This window comes from Oryza sativa, chromosome 9 (assembly GCF_034140825.1).
Source record: "Oryza sativa Japonica Group chromosome 9, ASM3414082v1".
Taxonomy (NCBI): domain Eukaryota; kingdom Viridiplantae; phylum Streptophyta; class Magnoliopsida; order Poales; family Poaceae; genus Oryza; species Oryza sativa.
In genome coordinates this window covers 16,710,866-16,726,384 of record NC_089043.1, presented here as the reverse complement: position 1 = coordinate 16,726,384, position 15,519 = coordinate 16,710,866, and the positions used below count along the sequence as shown (strand labels likewise).

The 15,519-nt window shown below is 46.9% G+C and overlaps 2 protein-coding genes and 1 pseudogene across 3 annotated transcripts; all 3 read right to left on the bottom strand.

Moving 5' to 3' along the window:
- Window positions 1-1,461: 1,461 nt before the first annotated feature.
- Window positions 1,462-4,518, bottom strand: LOC4346893 (uncharacterized; annotated as a pseudogene).
- Window positions 4,519-5,187: 669 nt separating this feature from the next.
- On the bottom strand, window positions 5,188-8,481 carry LOC4346892 (uncharacterized). Its single transcript, XM_015755304.3, has 3 exons — window positions 8,023-8,481; window positions 6,102-6,856; window positions 5,188-5,960 (listed from the first exon to the last, which is right to left on the bottom strand). The coding sequence occupies exons 1-3, from the start codon at window positions 8,422-8,424 to the stop codon at window positions 5,471-5,473; spliced, it is 1,647 nt and encodes a 548-aa protein (XP_015610790.1). The 5' UTR covers window positions 8,425-8,481; the 3' UTR covers window positions 5,188-5,470.
- Window positions 8,482-9,870: 1,389 nt separating this feature from the next.
- Window positions 9,871-13,382, bottom strand: LOC107276672 (uncharacterized). 2 transcript variants are annotated; one of them, XM_015755421.3, is made up of 3 exons: window positions 12,951-13,382; window positions 10,803-11,557; window positions 9,871-10,591 (listed from the first exon to the last, which is right to left on the bottom strand). In XM_015755421.3, exons 1-3 carry the CDS (start codon window positions 13,266-13,268, stop codon window positions 10,114-10,116), a joined length of 1,551 nt encoding a protein of 516 aa, XP_015610907.1. In that variant the 5' UTR covers window positions 13,269-13,382; the 3' UTR covers window positions 9,871-10,113. The 2 variants fall into 2 exon arrangements, with proteins under 2 accessions (XP_015610907.1, XP_025875936.1); XM_026020151.2 differs by lacking the exon at window positions 12,951-13,382 and adding an exon at window positions 12,068-12,385.
- Between the last annotated feature and the right edge of the window lie 2,137 nt (window positions 13,383-15,519).

Below are 15,519 nucleotides of genomic sequence, written 5' to 3'. Positions count from 1 at the left end.
CGCGAGGGTGGTGCTTCGGGGCGAATTTGAGGGCCGATGGATGAGCTCGATCGAGGGCAGCATGTCGGAGAGAGCTCAAGGGCGCCGACAATAATCTGGAGGGCTTTGCTTCCGTGCGGACCCGACAATGCCGGCGACGAGCTGGACAATGACACTTCGGGCGTTCATGGATTGGATGAGCTTGAGGATGACGCATCTAGGGGAGACCGAGGGCAGTGCATGCGGACTAACTCGGAAGCGGCACGGCCGCGGAGGAAATGGACCTGGTTGAGCACGCAAGATTTGAACAAGCTCTAGCATGGCCATGGCGGCGCGGCAGACGAGATCGATCGACGATGGCGCTGTCCGGGCAAAGCTAGAACGTGGATAGATCACACCTAGCAAGCGCGGATGAACACAGCGGCTTGTGGATGAGCTCGTGAGGGCTCACGTATTACATGACGAGCTCGTGGAGCCAGCATACTGTGTTCGCACCATGGCTGACCGGCCTGAGCTCCTGTATGACTGCTGTTTCGAGATGAGAAGGAAGTGGAAGAGGGCCACCATTGGTGTTTGATCTAATTTTTTGTTGAAAAATAATAATAAGAAAAGAAAACTAACTGGAGTTTGGATGGAATGCTAAACAGAAGTAACGGAGGTAACTTCAGGTGCTATCAAAATGAGCCTTGAACTTTTGATGCTATAAAACCAAAATCGACAACTTCCGATGCTCTAGAACTAATTTTGTCTATTTTTTTTCACGTTTCATCATTCGTCTTATTTAAAATTTTTATAATAAATTATGTTTAAAGTATTTTTAGTGATAAAATAGTTCACAATAAAATAAATAATAATTACGTTTTCTAATAAGACGAATACCAAAAGTATATAAAAAAATCAAGTAGTAATAAATAAGAAAAGTGATTCGAATCTACATGAAAGATGTAATACCTACCAATATACAATGAGGCTACACGTGACCATGTCTTGAAACCAAAGCAAAGAGCACAAGCACAATGCATATCAGCTTTTACGAGCTTGTACAATGTCCAAGCAAGAAAATAAGAAATTTTCTGGACGATAAGAAAATAAGACATTGTAATCATTTGTTTTCTTATTTTCTTATTTTCGCACAAGACGATAAGAAAATAAGAAACCAAAGCAAAGAGCACAAGCACGTTTGTTTTCTGGACGAGCTTGTTTCATGGAGCTTGTACAATGCAATGACCACGTGACCATATCGTTGGCTACGGCTTTTACAATGTCCAACGATTACAATTTTAATCATTGTGTTCCAATCGATTGATTATTATTTTTTATTTTTTCTTATGTTTCAACAATTGGAACACAATGTGTTATACATGGGGCCAAATGTTTCAACCTGTATTTGACGGTATTTTCTTTCTGTCTTTCTTTTACATTGCACTGCACTTCTCAAATGATCCATACGTGTAACTTTAATGGTGTTTTGTTGTGCGCTAGTTCCTCGTACATTTGTTTTCTCAAACTTTTTGTTTCACAATGTATATCTTGATGTTCCAGTGACCGTCCAATTTTCTGGCTTAGATTGGACATCCGATGCCTAATCTAAATTGTAAAAATTCAGTACATTTTGTTTAATTTTCTAAAGTTGATTTCACATATAGATTTGAACTTGAATGTCTGAACATCTCAAGGCCTGAAGACTTTCCTTTGCCTGTCACTATTCCCGGCTTGCCAGTAACCTCACTGTATCAGCATCAGCTTCACCCTCGCCTGAGCCGTAGACGCCGGCGCCGCCATCGCCGTCGCCGTCGCCTCTCTCACCACCGCCCTTCTCCTCCTCCTCCGATCCAACGAGCTCGAATCGCCGCGTGTCGCCGCCGCCACCGCCGCACGAGCCCTCCTCCAGCTCGACGTGCCGCAGCTCCGTCGTCGCCTGCGTGTCGCCGGTGGCGGCGTCGGCGGCGGCCAGCGATTGCATCGCGCGCGCGCGGTCCCTGTCCCGCGGGTACGTGCAGTACAGGAACGAGTATATCGCGCTGCACGCCGTCATCGGGATCGCGATCGCCGCGTACAGCGCCTTCGCCAGCGACGCCGCGTTCTCCCTGTCCCTCTCGACTCCGCCGCCGCCGCCGCCGGCGGCGGCTGGCTTGAAGCCGTACACGTGCTGCGACAGGTAGCCGACGGCTGGCGGCGCGAACGACGCCAGGATCGACTCGAACGACCTGTCGAGCGCGTAGATGCTCGTTCTTGATTTCTCCGGCACAATCTCTGCGAAAATTGGGCTGCCCACGATGAACAAATCACTCGACATCAATGATCAGATTACACCACGATCATTTTCCGAATGGAAAGTTTTGAGATGTAATCTGTGACATACTTGTTAGTGGCAGCTGCGTTCCATGAGATGATGAGACCCATGACGAACAGCACGAGGCAGTGGGCGACGCCGGTGGACGGATCGTCGGGGAGCGCCAGCAGCAGGACGGCAGCGAGGGGCACGGCCGAGCCGGCGCTGATCTGCGACAGCACGATCCTCCCGGCGTCGGGGTAGCGGCGGGCGAGCGCGTCCCCCATCTTGCCGCCGAGGAGGCCGCCGAGCGACGTGGCGACGGCGAACACGGTGGTGAACACGGCGGTCTCGCCGTGGCTGAACCCGACGAGCTCCAGCCACATCGACAGGAACGACAGCGCCGACCACGGGAACGAGCCGCTCACCCCCTGCGCCACGAAGATCTGGAACGTCGGGATCCGGCACACCGCCCTCGCCTCCCAGGCCAGCTCCCTCGCCTCGTCCCACGCCGACCGCCGCCGCCGCCGTCGCCCGGCGCGCCGGCGGGGAAATGCGGGTCGACGGCGAAGAGCCAGACTAGGACGCCGACGGCGACGCTGATGGCGGCCACGAGGTGGAACGCGACGCGCCAGCCTTCGACGCCGAGGACGGTGGTGGACGCCAGCAGCAGCGCCGAGAAGCCGCCGATGATGGAGCCGATGCTGCTGGTCAGCTGCAGCCACCCGAACGCCGCGCCGCGGTTGCCGTCGTCGGTGGAGTCGGCGACCAGCGACTGCACCGCCGGGATGACCAGCGCGAGGCCGATGCCATTGAGGCCTCTCGAGATCGCCACCTGCAAAAATAAAATAAAATAAAATAAAATAAAAAATCACACACACACACAGAGACACACACTGTCAGTTTTCAGCTGGGTTTTTTTAGATAATGGAATAGATAACATCCCGGCCTTTATTCAACAGAGCTACAACCAATTATTACAATCTAACACTCGAACAAAGAGTGTAGTTCAAATAGAATTAAACACACCCAAACATTATAAAAGTGACCAGACCAAGATAAGTAACACACAATTATTCAAGCTGGGTACATTGACCTAATTTTATTTTGCAGTTGATTGAGATTAGTACAGGCAAGTCAAGTGAGCGAATTCACAGAAATTTCGAACTTGTATCAAGAAGTCAAGAATGACAAGGTAGATCTTGGAAATTTTGACCTTGGCACATTGATGTCCAAATAATTCAGCAATTTCTCCATCACCAATTCACCATGTGTCGCTTACAATAATCAAGTTGCAATGGTTGCTTAGTCAAGAGTCAAGTGTGACTTCAACATCCTTAATCAATTATCATCATTTCAACCGTGGGAAAAAAATTCTAAAAACTGACTTAGCAAATTCCATCTACCAAGTCGCAGCTCCAGCAGAAAATTCTTTGCTGTTTTCTCTTGCATAAATTCGTCGATTTGGCAAATTTCTTCGTAGCATTTGACATTTGGAGTACTACTAATAAGTATATTTAAGCAAACAAATCACTTCGAACACACGAAGATTGCAGAGAGAGCTGAGACATCAATTAGCAGCTGCCTTTTTCCTAACCAAACTGATTAAGATCGACGAACCAAACAAGCAATGCGAGCGACTAATTACCTGGAGGAAGGTGCCGGAGACGGCGACGAGGAAGGTGGCGGCGGCCCAGAGGAAGGCCCCGGCGGCGACGACGTGCGCGCGATTGTGGCGCGACGCGGCGTAGGCGGCGACGGGGTAGCACGCCGCCTGCACGGCGGAGCGGCACAGCGTGAGCGCGCCGAGCCCCGTCGGCGTCGCGTGCAGCGCCGCGCCCACCTCCCGGTACACCGCCGGCAGCAGCGCCTCGTCGGCGCGCTCCATGATCGACGCCAGGTTCACCAGCACCAGCGTCCGCCGCTCCTCCCACGTCGTGGCCGCCGCCGCCGCCGCTGGGACGAGCCCCATCCAGCCGGCCGCCGGAGCTTCCTCTTCGCCTCTCACCTCGAGCTCGGGGTGCCCGCCATTGGCAGCGAACTAGCTAGGAGCTCGCGCGCCGGCGGCAGCAGCGGCGATCTGGAGATATCTTTTCGCGCGAATTTTATAATCTACGTTATGACTCGTCCTGGGCGCGTGCACGGCTATCTACCCTCACACTGACATGTGGGGCCAGGGGAGGGTGGGGTCCACGTGTCAGTGAGTGTTTCAAGTGGACTAGTAATTCTTTTTGACCGAACGATTGTGATTATGACCAGGAGTTGGCAAGTTGGGTTCTGATTGGCTGGTTCTTGAGGGGCCACATGTCAGTGAGACAACTGACACTTGCGATAGTTGCCTTTCTTTAACTATTATTTTTTCCTAACGAAATGTATGGATTTGTCTTGGAACGACTAAAAATTATTTCTTGTCACGTTGTTTAGTGCTAATTTATTGTTCACTTGCACGTGCAGCAACGAGGCAGCACAGCATGCGATTTTAATCAGTTGGTAGCTGACCTGATCTCATCGTGATTCAGATGACGATTTTCTTCAGATTCCAGCAGAGAATTTGTTGCGTATTATGAGCATTTGTCTGTCAAAGCCATTTGGGGAATTTACTGTCAACCATGAATCATTTCTGAAGATGAGCATGACACATTCTGAATTTTAGTACCAGAGCCATTCCATGGCATGAACATCTCCTTGTGGCTGAGATTAGGATTCAGACATTCAAGTCTGCTCCAAACTGAGCACATTCCTTTTCTTCTCCATTGTTTAAGGTGGGCAAATCCTTTGTTTATCATTCAGTAGATTTTGCAATCCAATGGCACCATTGAGAGGTTAGAATTCTGAATCAAACTGATTTATGTGAAGCATGGCAATCTCCATTATGAAAACAGAACAACATTATTATGTTATTAGGTCGTTGTAAAAAAAAATTGTTGCAAGAACTATTAAAATACAATACAAGCAATTGCTTCGGTTGACATTCTATAGCATTAGCTTTAGTGTAAAGGTTTATACCAGTTACAAAAGATAAGTTCATTGTGCCGTATATCAGGACTTTTTAACACCAGATGGACAAAAATGACAATACTTATCCTATCACTAACAGATAGATCTCCATTCTACATTTCCTAAATGGCTAAGTGAGAACATAAGTTTTGTCCAAAATTGACACTGTAGAACTCAGAACATTTGCCTGATAAATTGCTAAACATAAAGTCCTCTCTGTTGTTACGACTCCCTGTTTGCCAATAGTTTTGCAGTATCCTTCTCAGTCTCTGATAAACCCTTGACATCGTTGGTCACTTCAATTGTAGCTATTTCATCGTCATGTGGTGAGTCAACAACCTGAAAACGGCAATCGCCTTCTTCCAAACAAGAACCCTCCTGCTCCATCTGCTGCAATTCAGACTCTATCAGAGATTGCATACGTGCACGCTCTCTATCCCGAGGATAACTGCAGTACAAGAATGAGTATATGGAGGTGCAGATCGTAAATGGTATCGCAATAGATGTGTACAATGCCTTGGCCAAAGATGCAGCATTCTCCCTGTCTAACTGAACACTCTGTCCTTTGTTATCTGGCCTGTATCCATACACGCGCTGAGCTAAGATGCCAACAATAGGGGGAGCGAAGGATGCCAGTACGGACTCGAAAGACCTGTCAAGAGCATAGATGCTTGTTCTTGACTTCTCCGGAACAATCTCCGCAAAAATAGGGCTGCAAGGCAAGCAAGAGGTGCAAACATTAGAGTACAGCATATAGTAGAGAAAATGTAAATTTTGAACAAAAAGATGTGGCAAAAAAATAAGTTTTTTCATCATCATATAGAATACTTCTGTGTGTGAGGAAATGACATACAAGTTTGTAGCAGGACCATTCCAAGAGATGAATACGCCCATAATGAACAGCACAATGCCATAGGCAAATCCCTTGGATGGATCATCAGGGAGACCCAGTAGTAGCACTGCAGCTAGAGGCACAGCTGAACCAGCACTGATCTGTGACAAAACAATCCTCCCAGCATTCGGATAGTGCAGAGCAAGGAAATCACCCATCTTACCCCCAAGAAGACCACCAAATGAGCTTGCAACCCAGAAAATCGTCATTAGAAAAGCAGTTTCCTTGTGGCTGAATCCAATAAGCTCGAGCCACATGGACGCGAAAGAAAGTGCTGACCAAGGGAATGTACCACTGACTCCCTGAGCGACAAAAATCTGGAATGTTGGAATCTGAACCACAAACTTGGCCTCCTTGATCATTTCCTCAATAACTTGCCAAGCAGACTGTTTAGTGACCAGCCTGTCACACGTTCCAGCATTGCTTCTTGGAAAGTGAGGATCCACAGCAAAAAACCAGTTCAGGATCCCTACAAAGACACTAATGATCGCCACAAGATGGAAGGCAATGCGCCATCCTGCAATACCGAAGACCGTGGTTTGTGCCAGCAGCAAACCGACGAAACCCCCAGAGATGAGGCCTAGGCTGCTAGCAAGCTGCAACCATCCGAATGCTGTTCCACGCGTGCCATCTTCAGTGGAATCAGCCACCAATGACTGGATTGATGGTACCACCAGAGCAAGGCCAATGCCGTTCAGACCCCTTGCGAGTGCTACCTGGCATGATAAGTGCCACTGTAAGCTTGCAATTGAAAATGATCATATTATACTGGTCACAACAAAATAGAGAGGGAGCACTTGCCAAATAATTCGGTTACTTGGTGAGCATGTCATGTATCACTATAGGCAACATGAATGTGAACTTACTGCCCTTGCTTGTTTCTTTTATCGAGATCGAAATATTCCTGAAGGTTTTTACAAACATGTTTCTATGAAGTTATGAGAAAAGTATAGCATTGAGCCATTGACAACAATAGTAGTCTTGATAACTATGATATGCTACTTGTGCATTCTGACAAATGATCAGAAAGTTCGCCGATTGTAGAATAGCTACCTCCCGGTCATCTTAGAGTCAAACATTAGTCCCTAAATTGTTGGGCAACGGGAGACTCTAAATTAAGCATTTCGACAGTTCGAACTCGTGAAATTTCAATCCAATCTAAGCGGCTTTCCATTTTTTTGGTCGTAAAATTGAGATTGTTTAGCTCATATCCATAATTAATCAAGCTCTAGCAAAAGGGGAGAAAAACAGTACACGACTACACGCTAGGTTTTGATGCAACCTGTGTCTCCGCGCCGCCATCTCGTCTACACCAGTAACGCAGAGGCGCGGAAGCTGGTGCCCGCGCCGTCCCCGGAGAAGCCGGCCAAGCGACAGAGCACGCCGTGCCCTAGGGCAGGGCAAGATCGCCGCGCCGCCCGACCGCCGCCGAAGCCGGTTCGCCGCTGCGGCGGCGTGCGCGCGGGCGATGAGGGGGCCCTCTCATCGACGGCATCCGCCCTCGCCCTGTGGCTCCGGCCGTGCTCCACCTCCACCACCGCGCCGCCACCGCCGCGGCGCTCACCGGCACGGTGATGTGGAGGTGGCGACTACAAGAGCCCATTGGGCTAGGCTTTGTATTCAGCTGAAATCTGGCCCGGTTTTGAATTCTCAATTTAATCGTAAGTTTCAGTTTGACAAAAACATCTCGAAAATTTGTGCCCCCAAAATTTGAACCGGTGAATCCATTTCTCGAGCAGGGCTACTGTTTGGAACTGTGATTTGCACAAACTCATGTAATTAATCAGTTGCGGTGTTAAACACACCATTGATTTTGACTTTTTGAGCGGAGATCTGAACTCATCGGAAGCACAAAGCAGAAACGGGAGATCGTGGTTCACACCTGGAGGAAGGTGTCGGAGACGGCGACGAGTAAGGTGGCGGCGGCCCAGAGGAACGCCCCGGCGGCGATGACGTGGGCGCGGTTGTGGCGCGCGGCGGCGTAGGCGGCGAGCGGGTAGCACGCGGCCTGCACGGCGGAGCGGCACAGCGTGAGCGCGCCGAGCCCCGCCGGCGTGGCGTGCAGCGCGGCGCCCACCTCCTGGTACACCGCCGGCAGCAGCGCCTCGTCGGCGCGCTCCATGATCGACGCCAGGTTCACCAGCACCAGCGTCCGCCGCCGCTCCCGCTCCACGTCCACCTCCACCACCTCCGGCTGCTGCAGCTGCTGCCCCATCATCCCCTCACCTCCGTCGTCTTCTCCGGCGAGGAATCTCTGATCTCTCTCTCTCTCTTCTCCGGGCATTAGTACTTCTGCCGCTCCGGCGATCCAGGGTCAGGGTCGCCTCTGTACTTCGCGGGAAATTTAGTATTAATTCCGGCTGCTCTCCCTGCTGCGCGGGGAGAACGAGACTCGTCGTGTTTAACCGTCTATGACGCGTGGGCACCACCGGAACGTGGGGCCCACCTGGCAGTGGGAGTGTTGGCGTGGTGTATGGTTCGGAAGTCAGGTGCTGTCGAGGTCAGCAAGTCGGGGTGGAATTGGAAAGCGTTGAGGCGAGAGATACTTGGGACGCTTCCCATTGGTCTGTTTCTTGTGGGGCCTGGTTGGAGGTGACTTGGGTACAGAAACTACAGATTACTTGGATGAAGCATAGTAATTCCCGCTCAAAGTATAGCAAATTAATGTCTTTTTTTTTCCTGACACTTTGGTTTTGTATGACTATCTTATGGTTTGACAACATGTGCACCATGGCTGCCACAAATAATCTGTGTTCGGAACACATGGTTACCAACCCAAGCTATCCGCGTAGAAAACGGAGCGGTTCATTAGCGCATAATTAATTAAGTATTTGCTAATTTTTTTCAGAAATGGGTCAATATGATTTTTTTATGTAACTTTCGTATAGAAATTTTTTACAAAAAAACGCACCATTTAGCAGTTTGAAAAGCGTGCGCGTGGAAAACAACGGAGGTGAATTGGGAAAGTGGAGGAAAGAACTCTTGTGTTTTGACTTCAACCATCTTCTGATCCACTATACCCATTTTGCTTAAGTGGCACTAGGTATGCATCTTGGGTCACAGTGGCTAACAAGTGAACCCACTTATAGGTTAAAATAAATGGGTTTGCAGCTTATTTTGATCTATAAATTGATTTTGCGGGTTAGCCACTTACATCCTTATTATACGCATCCATCAGCAGCTAATATAATCGGCTCGCTTGTGATCTTACCGTGGATGTACTGGACATTCAATTCTTTTAACTTTGTATAGTTACATTACATTACATAATACATTCATAGGATGGGAGAACACCTTGTCTACAAAATGCATATGTGGATAAAAACTAATAATTGTATATCAAATCCACTTTATTTTAATACTAGCTCCACGTAAATTTACGCGGGAAAAACCGCTGGTTCTACTTTACCATTGAAAAATTGTTACAAGTACTAAAATATAATAAAGCAATTGCTTTGCTTAACATTCTACAGCTCCAGCTTTGGTGTAAAATTTGTAACATTAGTACATGTTTGAAAATATCAGATTCATCGTGTTGTACTACCTCCATATTTTAATGTATGGCACCGTTGACTTATTGTCTAATGCTTGACCATTCGTTTTATTCAAAAAAATTATGTAATTATCATTTATTTTATTGTGACTTGATTCGTCATCAAATGTTCTTTAAGCATGATATAAATATTTTCATATTTGCACAAAAATTTTGAATATAACGAATGGTCAAACGTTGGTTGAAAAGTCAACGGCGTCATACATTAAAATACGGAGGGAGTATATCAGATCTTCTCAACAACAAATGGACAAAAAAAAAACAACTAGATTCAATCTAACACTAACTGACCAACAGATAGGTCCCCAATCTACAATTTCTAAATGGCTAAATAAGAAGACTAGTTTTATAAAAAATAGGCATTGTAGAATTCATAACATTTGCCTAATAAATTGACAAGCTTAAAGTTCTCCTTTGCTATTAGGATTCCCTGTTCGCCAGTAGTTTTGCAGTATCCTTTTCAGTATCAGGTAAATCCTTCACATCATAGGTCAGTTCTAATTCACCATTAGCTGAGTCAAAAACCTGAAAACGACAATCCCCATCTTCCAAACAAAAACTTTCCTGCTCCATCTGCTGCAATTCAGATTCTATCAGAGATTGCATACGTGCACGCTCTCTATCCCGGGGATAACTGCAGTACAGGAACGAGTATATGGAGGTGCAAATTGTAAATGGTATTGCAATAGATGTGTACAATGCCTTGGCTAAAGATGCAGCATTCTCCCTGTCTAACTGAATACTCTTTCCTTTGTCATCTGCCCTGTATCCAAACACTCGCTGAGCTAAAATGCCAACAATAGGGGGAGCGAAAGATGACAGTACGGACTTAAAACACATGTCAAGAGCATAGATACTTGTTCTTGACTTCTCAGGTACGATCTCTGCACAAATAGGCCTGCAAGACAAGCAAGAAACGTTATAGTGGTAATATACTAGAGCAAATATAAATTTAAACAAAAGGTTGTGGCAAAGATTTTTATTTTCATCATCAGATATATCATAGTCGAGCAAAGCAAATGCAAAATTGGGACAATATGATGTGGCAAAGATTATGGTTTTTATCATCATATAGAACACTTCTTATGTACCAGAGGAAAATGACGTACAGGTTTGTAGCAGGACCATTCCAAGAGATGAATAAACCCATGATGAACAGCACAATGCCATAGGCGATACCCTTAGATGGATCATCAGGAAGACCCAGTAGTAGCACCGCAGCTAGTGGCACAGCTGAACCAGCACTGATCTGCGACAAAACAATCCTCCCAGAATTCGGATATCGCAGAGCAAGGAAATCACCCATCTTACCACCGAGAAGACCACCAAATGAACTTGCAACCCAGAATGTCGTCATTAGAAAAGCGGTGTCTTTGTGGCTGAATCCGATAAGCTCAAGCCACATGGACGCAAAAGAAAGTGCTGACCATGGGAATGAACCACTCACTCCTTCAGCCACAAATATTTGGAATGTCGGAATCTGAACCACAAACTTGGCCTCCTTGATCATTTCCTCAATGACTTGCCAAACAGATTGCTTACAGACTGGTCTATCGCACGAGCCAACATTGCCTGCCGGAAAGTGAGGATCAACAGCGAAGAACCAGTTCAGAATCCCTACAAAGACACTAATGATTGCCACAAGATGGAAAGCGATGCGCCATCCTGCAATACCGAAGACCGTGGTTTGTGCCAGCAGCAAACCAACGAAACCCCCTGAGATGAAGCCTAGGCTGCTGGCAAGTTGCAACCATCCGAAAGCCGATCCACGCGTGGCACCATCAGTGGAATCAGCAACCAATGACTGGATTGATGGTACCACCAGAGCAAGCCCAATTCCGTTAAGACCCCTAGAGATTGCTACCTACAATAGTAAGTACGGTTGTAAGTTTCCAATTGATATTGGTTCAGGAGCACGATTTTTCTGGTTAGCACAAAATATATACAGAACACTCGCTCAACATTTCAGTTACTTTGGTGCACATGTCTTGCACCAAATTAGGATACATACTAACTGCTTGACAAACATTTGTATGAAGTTCAACAAAAAGGATAGCAATGACCAGTATTAGTCATGATAACTATCAAATGCCAGTTTCCAATTTTGACAAATAATCAGATGTTCTCCTATTCTAGATAGCTCCCTCCTAACCTTAAGCAAACATTAGACCCTGAAAATGGTTGGGCAATGATGGATATAAATTGGGCATTTCGGCAATCCTAATTCTTGTAATCTCTACTGAATCTGCTCCCCTTTCCCATTTTGTTTATAGTAAATTATTCTTTAGCCCATATATCATTGAAAAGAAATTCAGTTTCTGCCAAAAGGGGGGAAAACAGTGCATTCGTAGCTTTGCTATTTTTTTGCTCTAACCTGTGTGTCAGGCTGTGAGCGCCGCCACCTCGTCTTCACCAACAACGTCGATGCACGGAAGCTGGTGCCCACGTACGCCGTCCCGGAGAAGCAGGCCATGCGGCTCACCCGCGGCGGTGCCCTGGCCGGGGCCGGGCAAGATCGCCGCGCCAACCCCCACCGCCGCCAGAAGCGGATGCGCCGGTGCGGCGTACGCGCGGGAGACGATGGGCCTCTCATCAACGGCATCGGCGCCTCGCCGCCCGCCGGCGATCTCGCCCGTGCTCCTCCGCCGCGGCGCATGACTCCGGCACGGTGATGTGGATGCGGCGAGGCGGCGGGGTTAGAAATGAGCCCATGGGCTGGGCTTACATTCAGTTGAAATCTGGCCCGATTTTAATTTAAATTATAAATTCAATCCTTTATTAATTGATTCTCAGAAAAATTGCGGCCCCCAATATTTGTTTAGACGGATACATTTCTCAAGTAAATTCAAATTTTTGCTCTTTATAAGTGAGATGTGTGATTTTCTTAATTAATTACACCTGAACAATTCATAAACACCATCAGAAGATGCCCACGGATAAAAGTTTTGTTTCAGTCTGTTTACAATTCAAGTAGGGATAGCAATTAGCAAACCTGCTAGATTTAAGATCTACCTAGATTTAAGATCTACTCTCCCGGCCATAATCCCATCTTTTGTTAAACATTATACTGATGGAGCATAATCCAAACCTAAGTAGTTAAACACAGAAGAATTTAAATTTAAGATGTCGGAGCAGAGATCTGAACGCATCTAGCAGCGGAAGCAGCGAATGATTTAGAGCAGGAAGTAGGAACGGAGCTTAATTAACGAATTAAAATCTCGGAGACATCGGCATCAGCAGCAGTAGCTCGTGCTCACCTGGAGGAAGGTGTCGGAGACGGCGACGAGGAAGGTGGCCGCGGCCCAGAGGAACGCCCCGGCGGCGATGACGTGGGCGCGGTTGTGTCGCGCGGCGGAGTAGGCGGCGAGCGGGTAGCACGCGGCCTGCACGGCGGAGCGGCACAGCGTGAGCGCGCCGAGCCCCGCCGGCGTGGCGTGCAGCGCGGCGCCCACCTCCCGGTACACCGCCGGCAGCAGCGCCTCGTCGGCGCGCTCCATGATCGACGCCAGGTTCACCAGCACCAGCGTCCGCCGCCGCTCCCTCTCCACGTCCACCTCCGGCTGCTGCGCCGTCATCCCCTCACCTCCGTCGTCTTCTCCGGTGAGGAATCTCTCTCTCTCTCTCTCTCTCTCCGGCTCCGGCGATCCAGGGTCGCCTCTTCTCCAGTTCGCGGGAAATTTAATATTCCGGCTGCTATGTACAGCTACACGGGATATTCTAGGACTCTTCCGGCCTCTTTGGCACAGGTCCAGCTGCAGCTCCACCCCTTCTGGAGCTGGAGCTCAACCCCTTCTGGAGCTGGAGCTCAGCCAAATAGTTTCAGCTCTAGTAAAACTGGGGGTGAAACTAAGTGGACCTCTCTCACAGAATAAAGTTGTGGAGCAGTTTAGACAGCTCCACAACTCCACTACAAACCTAACTATTGAAGCTAAATTTAGGAGTTGGAGCTATACCAAACAGGCACTTCGTGTTAGTCTCCATGACGCGTGGGCACCACTGAACGTGGGGCCCACCTAGCAGTGAGGTTATTGTGGTTTGGACGTGGGATGGAGTAGAGGTGCTCACGAGGTGAAAGCTGGTGGGAAGCACGCGATGCGATGAGGGTGAGAAAGTATTTTAATCCCTCAGTCCCCTTATTATTTGCATGACACTTAAATAATTATAAAAAAATTAAAAAAAAATGAGAAAGTGTATTAACATGTGATATTATACTCCACAAATATACATGTTCAAATTCAACTTCTACATCTCGTAACGAAAAAAACAAATTAAACCACAGCTAGTTAACGTATATTCAGAGTCAAATTTGTTTTTTTCGTTGCGAGATGTAGAAGTTGAATTTTTACTTGCATATTTATGAAGTGATATATCACATGTTAATACATCTTCTTAAATTTTTTTATAACCATTTGAGTGACATGCAAATAACGAGGGGATATCCCCTCGAGGGATCAAAGTCCTCTTCCGTACATGGAAGCGTTGAGCCGAGGTAGTTGTGGGGCTTCCCATTGGTCCGTTTCTCGTGGGGGCCCAAATGGAGGTGACTTGGGGTAAGTATGAGTGGATAATGCATAGGTCAATGTAGTTCTCCCTCGTCTTTTTTTCAAAAATGCTGACCGTCAGTCGCTTGGGGGGAGGGAGCCAAAATCGGGCGCTCCCTCCCTCCAAGACACGCGCCCCTAGCCCCACCCACGTGTCCCCTGTCCCCACCTGCCACTTGTCCACACACACAACTCCATTGCAACAAATCACCCACATATTTTGGAAACCATCTATTAAGGAAATTCGTTCTATTTTTTGTTCCACCAAAAATGTTTCATCTAGTGTACCCACAATATTTCATTATGTATAGATCTAACATTGTAGTAAACGAAATATTCTTTTGCAACAAATCACCCACATATTTTGGAAACCCTCTATTAAGGGAATTGGTTTCATTTTTTGTTCCACCAAAAAAATGTTTCACCTAGCGTACTCACAATGTTTCATTATGTATAGATCTAATCTTACAGTGAACTTAAACATTCTTTCGCTATTTGTTGAAACATTGTTTTTATATAAGGTAAAAAAACACCCGATTTAAACGATTGAAACATTTTTGATTTACTTAGTGAAACAATTCCGATATACTTGGTGGAAAATCGTGCAACATTTAAAAATAATTCAATAATAAGCTAAAAAAAATTTCGTTGGAATATATCCATGTGTGGCCTTGTTTTGAAGATTTAATAGCAACAAATTTAATGGTGCAATCTGATCATGATTTGGATAAATAATTTAAGAGAAAAATTAGTTTAAAGTGGTTTTCCACGCATGCGTGGTGCTGACGTTAGCGCCCAATTTTTGGATGCCTGGATCGGGCGACCGATCGATAGTCTCTCCTCTTTTTTCTTCTCCAAGACTTGGCAAATTAATATGTTTATAATTACTGTTTTCATTGCCTATCTGTTTGAGAATCTTATGGTTTGACAGTATCACATTCTGGGTTAAGCTCCGTTTCAAATTGTTGACGCCGAATCGCGCCATCTCACAACTTAAGCATTTTATGTGCAATCCACGGTAGCACCAAGAGATGCGGGCTGCAAGAGAGGTAGATGACGCCAAACAAACATCCACGATGGACCACGTCAAGCGGTCAAGGTGAACACTCGTCGGCTTGTCTTAAACTCGATAGGCCAATTAGGACATCTTCTAATGTCATAGAGACCAGAGACGGCGAGCAATTAGGGGATCTTGGAGGAGAACAAACTTAGGTTGTGTTGTTCCCCTAATTTTCCTAACTCACCTCTCTCGTTTTCCGCATGCACGCTTTTTAAATTACTAAAT